This window comes from Papio anubis, chromosome 4, assembly GCF_008728515.1.
Source record: "Papio anubis isolate 15944 chromosome 4, Panubis1.0, whole genome shotgun sequence".
NCBI classification, from domain to species: Eukaryota; Metazoa; Chordata; class Mammalia; order Primates; family Cercopithecidae; genus Papio; species Papio anubis.
This window is the reverse complement of record NC_044979.1, coordinates 142,175,875-142,184,866: the sequence shown is the minus strand read 5'-3', so window position 1 is coordinate 142,184,866 and position 8,992 is coordinate 142,175,875. Positions and strand designations below refer to the sequence as shown.

Below are 8,992 nucleotides of genomic sequence, written 5' to 3'. Positions count from 1 at the left end.
TTGCTACATCAAAAATATTGTGCAACCGGGCTGGGCATGGTGGCTCACGCGTGTAACACCAGCCCTTTGGGAGGCCGAGGCAGGCAGGAGGTCAGGAGTTCAAGACCAGCCTGGCCAACGTGGCAAATCCCAGTCTCTACTGAAAATGCAAAAATTAGCTGGGCGTGGTGGTGCACACCTATAATCTCAGCTACTCAGGAGGCTGAGGCTAGAGAATTGCTTGAACCCAGGAGGCGGAGGTTGCGGTGAGCTGAGATCACACCACTGCCCTCCAGTTTGGGTGATAGAGCGAGACTCCATCTTAAAAAAGAAAAAAAAAGAGAGAGATAAAAAAATATTGTGTAACCGTCACCACCATCCATCTCCAGAACTCTTCCATCTTCCCAAACTGAAACTGTCCCCATTAAACCCTCACTCTCCATCCCCATGACCCCCAGGCTCTGATAACCAGTATTTCACTTTTTTACTGTCTCTATCAGTTTGACTATTCTAGGTACCTTATATAAGTGGAATCATGCTGTATTTGCCTTTTTTTTTTTTAAACGGAGTTTTGCTCTTGTTGTCCAAGCTGGAGTGCAGTGGCGTGATCTCAGCTCACTGGAACCTCCGCCTCCCATGTTCAAGCGATTCTCCTTTCTCAGCCTCCCGAGTAGCTGGGATTACAGGAGCGCACCACCACACCTGGCTAATTTTTTTGGATTTTTAGTAGAAACGGAGTTTTGCCATGTTAGCCAGGCTGTTCTCGAACTCCTGACCTCAGGTGATCTGCCTGCCTCAGCCTTCCAAAGCGCATGAGCCACTGTGCCCAGCCTTTTTGTCGTTTTTCTGAGACGGAGTCTCACTCTCTCACCCAGGCTGGAGTGCAGTGGCACAACGTTGGGTCACTGCAACCTCTGCCTCCTGGGTTCAAGCGATTCTCACGCTTCAGCCTCCCAAGTAGCTGGGATTACAGGTGTGCGCCACCACACTCAGCTAATTTTTTGTATTTTATTAGAGATGGAGTTTCACCATGTTGGCCAGGCTGGTCTCAAACTTCTGACCTCAAGTGATCCACTTACCTTGGCCTCCAAAGTTCTGGGATTACAGGTGTGAGCCACAGCACCTGGCCATATTTGCCTCTTTGTGACTGACTTATTTCCTCCCATCCCCTCCCTCCCTTCCTTCCCTTACTTTCTTTTCTTCTTCTTATTCTTTTTTTTTTAAATTTTTTTGAGACAGGGTTTGCTTTGTCCCCCAGGCTGGAGTGCAGTGGCATGATCTCTGCTCACTGCAACCTCCACCTCCCTGGCTCAAGCAGTCCTCCCACCTCTGCCTCTCTAGTAGCTGGGACTACAGGAACACACCACCACACTTCGCTTTTAAATTTTTTGGTAGAGATGAGGTCTCACTGTATTGCTCAGGCTGGTCTTGAATTCTTGGGCTCAAGTGATCCTCCTACCTCAGCCTCCCAAAGTGCTGGGATTACAGGTGGGAGCCCCTGCACCCAGCTGTGACTGTCTGATTTCACTGAGCATTATGTCCTCAAGGTTCATCCATGCAGCAGCAGGTGTCAGCATTTTATTTCCTTTTTAGGGCTGCATAATATTTCATTGTGTGGATAGACCACATTTTGTTTATCTATTCATTGGTAGGTGGACTCCTGGGTTACTTCTACCTCTTGGCTATTGTGAATAATGCTGCTATGAACATGGGTGTACAAATATCTGTTAAGGATGGGTACAGTGGCTCATGCCTGTAATCCCAGCACTTTGGGAGGCTGAGGTGGGAGGATTGCTGGAAGCCAGGAGTTTGAGACCAGCCTGGCCAACATAGCAGGTCTCCATCTCTACAAAAAACAAAAAACTTAGCTGTGCATGGTGGGGAATGCCTGTAGTCCCAGCTACTTGAGAGGCTGAGGCAAGAGGATTGCTTTAGCCTGGGAGGTTGAGGCTGCAGTGAGCTATGATCTAACCACTGCACTCCAGCCTAGGGGACAGAGTGAGACCCCATCTCAAAAAAAAAAAAGGTTAAAAAAATCCCACAAATATCAGCTGGAATCCCTGCTTTCAATTCTTTGGAGCATCTACCTAGAAGTGGAATTGCTGGATCTACTTTTTTTTTTTTTTTTTGAGACAGAGTCTTGCTCTGTCACCCAGGTTAGAATGCAATGCCAGGATCTCAGCTCACTGCAACCTCTGTCTCCCAGGTTCAAGAAGCAATTCTCATGCCTCGACCTCCTGAGTAGCTGGGGCTACAGGCGCCCACCACCACGCTTGGCTCATTTTTGTATTTTTAGTAGAGACAGGGTTTTACCATGTTGGCCAGGCTGGTCTCGAACTCCTCACCTCAAGTGATCCACCCAGTTCAGCCTCCCAAAGCGCTGGGATTACAGGCATGAGCCACTGTGCCCGGCCTACTTTTGTTTTTGAAGTGGGTTGGGCTGGGCCTGGGTTGCTCAAATCCCAGTATAGCACTGGCATAGGATATATCACTGTCCTCAGTTCCCAGCACCTGGGTCTCCTCGGCTGTGAAAAGGGACAGTGATAATAGTGGCAATCACAGGGTTGTTGTGAGAGATACGATTTTGTAGAAACACCCACGCAGGCTGGGCGTGGGGGCTGACATCTGTAATCCCAGCACTTTGGGAGGCCGAGGCGGGAGGATCACTTGAGCGCAGGAGTTCAAGACCAGCTAGGGCAACACAGTGAGATCTTGTCACTACAAAAAATGTATAAATTGGGCGGGCGTGGTGGTGTGCACCTGTAGTCCAAGCTACTCAGGAGGCTGAGGTGGGAGGACTGCTTGAGCCTGGGAGGCAGGAGGTTGAGGCTGCAGTGAGCTGTGATTGCGCCACTGCCTTCTAGCCTGGGCGACAGAATGAGACTCTGTCTTAGGAAAAAAAAAAAGAAAAAAAAAGAAAAAGAAATTATGACTTCAAGACCCAAGGAAATTACCTGTTAATTTTTAAAAATAATCTCTTAAATAAACAATTTAAAAGCAAAACACCCACGTATTGTGCACATTGAACGGTGCCTGGCACCTGCTCAGCTTTGAATCATTTCTGCCATGATGGTGCCATCAAACCCCCAGGGAAGGGGAAGCAGGCGTCCTCACGGCCACCAGGGGGCGCCGCTGCCACGGCTCTGAGTCCCGGCTGGGCCAGGCTGGCATCTCCACTGCCCATCACCTCCCACCATTGTCCCCTCCATCTTCAGGCCGGGCCTCCACTTTCTCCTCTCACCCACTCTGCTATTACTCCACGCTCCCATCCTTCCTACATCCTTACTTTCACCCAGGATCAGAAAAGTGCCCACAGTGTCAGAGCCCACATCACCTTGTCCAGTGACCTATGTCCTTCCTCCAGGGAGCCAGTATACCTTGGCCATTTATCCATTGAGGCTCTCCCCTCCGCAGGTAATGACCTTGTCCCTTCTATCTCTGGATGTGGTTTCTCTGAGGGGTCAGGTGGGGTCATGTGTGGGGAAGTCGCTCATGAGACACACCCTGCGGTCTGGTGCAACGGCTCACACCAGTAATCCCAACTTTGGGAGGCCAAGACAGGAGGAGGATCGCTTTGGAGGCCAGGAGTTCAAGACCACCCTGGGAACAATGGCAAGATCCCATCTCACAAATAACCAAGAAATGGAGGCTGGAGTGTTGAGGCACATGAACTTGTAATCCCAGCCACTCAGGAGGCTGAAGTGGGAGGATCGTTGAGGCCAGGAGGTTCCCGAGGCTGCAGTGAGCTATGCTCATGCCACTGCCTCTCAACCCAGGTGACAGAATAGAGACCCTGTCTCAAGAAGAAATAATAATGAGGCAAATAAAAGTAAGCCAGGTAGGATGGCCTAGAAGCCTATAATTCCAGCACTTTGGGAGGCCCGGAGGCAGGAGGATTGCTCGAGTCAGGAGTCTAGCAGAGACCAGCCTGGGCAGCATCTCTATAAAAAATTCAAAACTGAACCAGATGTGGTGGGCACCTGTAGTCCCCAGCTACTCAGGGCTGAGGGCGGGAGGATCACTTAAGGCCCGGAGGTCAAGGGCTGCAGTGAGGCTACTTGACTGCCACTGCACTCCAGCCCTAGATCTGGGGAGTATAACTGTGTCTCTAAAACAAAACAAAGAGAACTGACCCGAAGTAGCAGTGGCTCAAGCCTATAATCCAACACTTTGGGAGGCCGAGGCAGGTGGATCACGAGGAGTCAGGAGATGGGAGACTATCCCTGGCTAACATGAGTGAAACCCGTCTCTACAAAAATAAAAACTAGCCAGTGGTGGTGAAGCCTGTAGTCTCAGCTACTTGGGAGGCTGTGAGGCGGGAGAATGGCGTGAACTGGGAGGAGCTTGCAGTGAGCGAGATCCGCCCACTGCATTCCAGCCTGGGAGCACAGCGAGACTCCGTCTCAAAAAAATAAAATAAAATAAAATAAAACAAAACAAAACAAGACAAAACCACAGCCCGGAGGTGGTGGCAGCACTGGGACAGCTGCAGTGAGCCTCAGGCCAGAGGCCCATGCCTTCCTCAGGAGCTCTAAGGAGTCCTTCCTGGTCAGAACGCACTCCAGGAATTGCACTTTTCCAGCAGGGCTGGTGAGGCTTGAGCAGACCTGGCCCCTGGGAGAGAGGCCTGTGGGCATCAAGGCCAACTCTAAAGAGGTAGCTGCATTTGTAGCCCAGCTCCTGGGCACTTACTAGGCCCGAATGTGGGCTCCGCGTGGCCAGAGAATTGGAAAATGCAGATTGTTTTTTCACAGGAAATCTCCAAATGTTTGAATATTGGCAGTTAGTTACAATTATTTTCAAACTCTTCATGGGCCAATCAAGGCAATCTACAGCCGGGCTTGGCCTGTGGGTACCATTTTGCAGCCTCTGATGGAAGCTTCTTTTTGTTTTGTTTTTGAGACAGAGTCTCGCTCTGTCGCCCAGGCTGGAGTGCAGTGGTGCAATCTCGGCTCACTGTAAACTCCGCCTCCCGGGTTCACGCCATTCTCCTGCCTCAGCCTCCTGAGTAGCTGGGACTACACACGCCCATCACCATGCCCGGCTCATTTTTTGCATTTTTGGTAGAGACGGGGTTACACCGTGTTAGCCAGGATGGTCTTGATCTCCTGACCTCGTGATCCGCCCACCTAGGCCTCTCAAAGTGCTAGGATAACAGGCGTGGGCCACCACGCCCGGTCGATGGAAGCTTCTTGAAGACACTGGTCAGTGCTAATGGTCAATGCCTTGTAGCACTGACTACAGGGATAACCTGAGTTTTAAGCTGCCCGGGTGATCTTTATTTTATTTTTATTGTTAATGTTTTAATTTTTTTTTAGGGGCAGGGTCTTGCTGTGGTGCCCAGGCTGCAGTGCAGTGATGTTATCATAGCTCACTGCAGCCTTGACCTCCTGGGCTCATGCAATCCTCCCGACTCAGCCTCCTGAGTAGCTGGGACCACAGAAACTTGCAAACATGCTAGGCTAATTTTTTAATTTTTGGGGAGTGTGTGTGGGGGGTTGGTTCTGTGTTGCCCAGGCTAGCCTCAAACTCCTGGCCTCAAGCAATCCTCCCTCCTCTGCCTCCCAAAGTGCTGGGATTATAGGGCTGAGCCACTGTGCCTGGCTGAGCCTCACTCCTTCTCATGGAAGACTTTTTGTCCGAGCACTGATAGACACTTGGTAACCCCATTATAGCGTGGGCACTGGGCTCTTATAAACAGGGGGCATCACATTCTCTCCTTGGTCACCAGGATGACATTTCTGGGTGCACACAAGAAATGTCAACTGTGCTGCGTGTGGTGGCTCATGCCTGTAGTCCCAGCTCCTTGGGAGGTTGAGGTGAGGGGATCGCTCGGTCCCAGGAGTTTGGCATTAATTGGTGACCTCCCAGGAGCAGGGGACCACCAGGTTGCCTAAGGAGAGGTGAACCGGCCCAGGTCAGACACGGAGCAGGTCAAAGCTCGCGAGCTGATCAGCAGGGATGACACCTGTGAAGAGCCACCGCCCTCCAGCCTGAGCCACACAGTCTCTACTGAAATTCAATTAATACAATTATGCTTTAATATAATATAATAATGTTAACTCGCACAGATTCTTCAACCACCCAGGAAAGGCTGACCTCACACTGCACGTGAATGGCGTGACAGTCCTGTATGCGGGGAGAGAGAGCTTGTCCTCGCAGCCACATTAACAGAAGCCAGAGACTGGGGCCAAGAAGAAAGACCCTGTGGGGTTGGGCTGGAAAGTCCTGGACGCCCCGCTCTTCACACCCACTCAGTGCGTGTGATCACAGCTGTAGGATCTAGAATAGACGCACTTGGCAGATGGCCTCTGAAGGTGGTGAAATGGGGCTTCACGTGGCCAGCTGATATCTGCATGCAATAAGAAGCCAGGTGCTGCCACCGCCCTCCCCCTGTTTGTATCCAGGGGACGGGACTTCTTGTGGAGGTCCCGGTTAGTCTTTACTTCTGACCCCAAGCAGGCAGCTGGATCAAGTTGTCCTGAGAAGGTGATCCATTTCCCTAGTTGGGGGTGTGCAATGCTGAATGCAGCTATCCCAGACACATTTATTCCATATACACACCCTTCCCAAATTCCATGGAATGAACGAAGTCAGATTCCAATAAGGATGACTACAGCCCAGGGTGAAATAACTCTGGTCTCCCCTCTCTGTAGCTCCCCAAACTCTTTCTTTTATTTTATGTTTTATTTTATATTTTTTCCTTTTTGAGACGGAGTCTTGCTCTGTTGCCCAGGCTGGAGTGCAGTGGTGTGATCTCAGCTCACTGCAACCTCCGCCTCCCAGGTTCAAGTGATTCTCCTGTCTCAGCCTCCCGGGTAGCTGGGATTACAGGCGTGCACCACCACGCCTGGCTAATTTTTATATTGTTAGTATAAATGAGGTTTCGCTATATTGGTCTGGTTGGTCTCGAACAACTAACCTCAAGTGATCCACCTGTCTCGGCCTCCCAAAGTACTGGGATTACAGGCATGAGCTACCACACCTGGGCTTTGTTTTTCTTTTGAGACAGGGTTTTGCTCTGTCACCCAGGCTGGAGTGCAGTGGTGCAGTCATAGCTCATTACATCCTCAAAGTCCTGAGTTTAAGCAATCCGCTTGCCTCAGCCTCCCAGTGTGCTGGGATCTCAGGCATGAGCCACCGCACCTGGCCCAAAATCAAGCTTTCATATCCCAAGCACCGACCTTTATCAAGTCTAGCCTAATTCTCTATCGTCTCCTAAGCGTCCCTCATGAGTGATCACTTCTGAGTCCTCCCAGATGGAGAGCTCACCCACTGGGGGCATATTTTTCCCATTGGAAAAGAGTGGTTATTGGAAATTTCCTCTTTTTTAGAAGAACAGGATTGGAGGTGCTGTCTGGGGTGTCCTCCTACCAAGCTGGCTATTGAAGGCCTCCTGGTGCTCAGGGAGCACGGACGACACTCGCCATTGCTTCAGCTTCATCTTGAGGCCATACAGCGTCTCCGCCACCTAGGTCTCCTCAGGGGCGAGCTCCTTCTCTGGCTCCTCCTCAGATTGGTCTGACCACTCCCTCTTCCTTTTCCAGCAAAGGGACCTACGTGAGGGTCTGGGATCTACCCCAGGGGCTGAGTAAAGAAACCAGACCACCGTGTAATGCTTCTGCAGCTGATCACCTTAGACCCCGACCCCTAACCCCAAACCACTCTCCATCCTCCCCAGCCTTGTAGACTGCTGGCTTCTCCAAGCCGTCTTTCTGACTTTGTCCTCTGTCAACCCCACGTGCTGCTCCTTCCCCTCCCCATTCTTCCGTTTCTCTGTCCTCAGAACACTTCCTCACGTCCTTCCCTGGTCCCTGGCTCTCTGGGTCCCTCCGTTTTTTGTTTGTTTGTTTGTTTCGAGACAGAATCTTGCTTTGTCTCCCAGGCTGGAGTGTAGTGGTGCAATCTCAGCTCACTGCGACATCTGTCTCCTGGATTCCAGTTATTCTCCTGCCTCAGCCTCTCTGGTAGCTGGGATTACAGGTGCCTGCAATAATGCCCAGCTCAATTTTGTACTTTCAGTAGAGACAGGGTTTCACCTTGTTGGCCAGGCTGCTCTCAAACTCCTGGCCTCAAGTGATCCTCCTGCCTTGGCCTCCCAAAGTGCTGGGATTACAGGTGTGAGCCACAGAACCCAGCCTGAATTTCTCCAGACTGGAGTGCAAGAGCGATCTCAGCTCACTGCAACCTCTTCCTCCCAGACTCAAGCGATTCTCCTGTCTCAGCCTCCCGAGTAGCTGGGATTACAGGCGCGCATCACTACCGCCCAGCTAATTTTTGTACTTTTAGTAGAGATGGGGTTTCACCATGTTGGCCAGGCTGGTCTTGAACTCCTGACCTCAGGTGATCTGCCTGCCTCGGCCTCCCAAAGTGTTGGGGTTACAGGCGTGAGCTACCATGCCTGGCCCCCTTCCTTCGTCTTAGTCAATCCTATCCCACCTCTTCTTCCTCCAGTCACCTCACCTGATGGTCCCGACACTTCATTATCCCCCACCTCCCAGAGGGGGTACCCTGAGGTGCTCACCTGGGGGCTCTCCTCCTTATGCTCGGCGAGCAGGATGGTCATGATTTTTCCCAAAATCTGTCCCATTCCATGGAAAGAGTCTCTGTTCTGCCCAAGGCCTTTTTCTGGACTCTGCTAGGAGCCAGAAGAGTGTGTTACGAATTCTTGAGGCTGGGAGAAGTCAGGAGTGGAGAACAGCTCTGAGAAGATGCTATTGTCCACTTCAGCTCCCAGGCACCCACGGAGTCCAGTCCTTCCAGTCAGGAAGGTTGGAATCTCTGATGTCATTGGCCATTCCAACCTGGCAACCAGTTTGAAGAAAAACACATGTAACTGCCAGGCTGATCTCTTGTCCTGGAGATGCTGAGTGAATGGTATCTCCTGCCACTGTCCCGACCTCAGACCACTGTCCATAAGCATCTTCAGGGTCTCCGCATCCCTCTGTTCCCTGTCCCAGCAGAGGCTGTGTCCTCTCCACTCAAAGCCTGAGGCATGGTGGGGTCTCCTCTT

General features: G+C 51.3%; 1 protein-coding gene across 5 annotated transcripts in view; it reads right to left on the bottom strand.

Annotated features, from left to right (window-relative positions):
- LOC101016075 (putative oncomodulin-2) overlaps positions 1-8,622 on the bottom strand; it is a 37,075-nt gene extending 28,453 nt beyond the window's left edge. For 4 of the 5 annotated variants that reach the window (XM_031665614.1, XM_031665618.1, XM_031665613.1 and 1 more), the window contains exon 1: positions 8,504-8,622. Coding sequence is in view for 2 of the 5 variants with exons in the window: in XM_031665613.1 (XP_031521473.1) it covers positions 8,504-8,569 (66 nt within the window). In the remaining 3 variants the exon portion in view is untranslated. Of the gene's footprint in view, positions 1-7,353; positions 7,567-8,503 lie in introns of all 5 variants that reach the window. The other variant, XM_031665615.1, reaches the window with a different exon arrangement.
- Between the last annotated feature and the right edge of the window lie 370 nt (positions 8,623-8,992).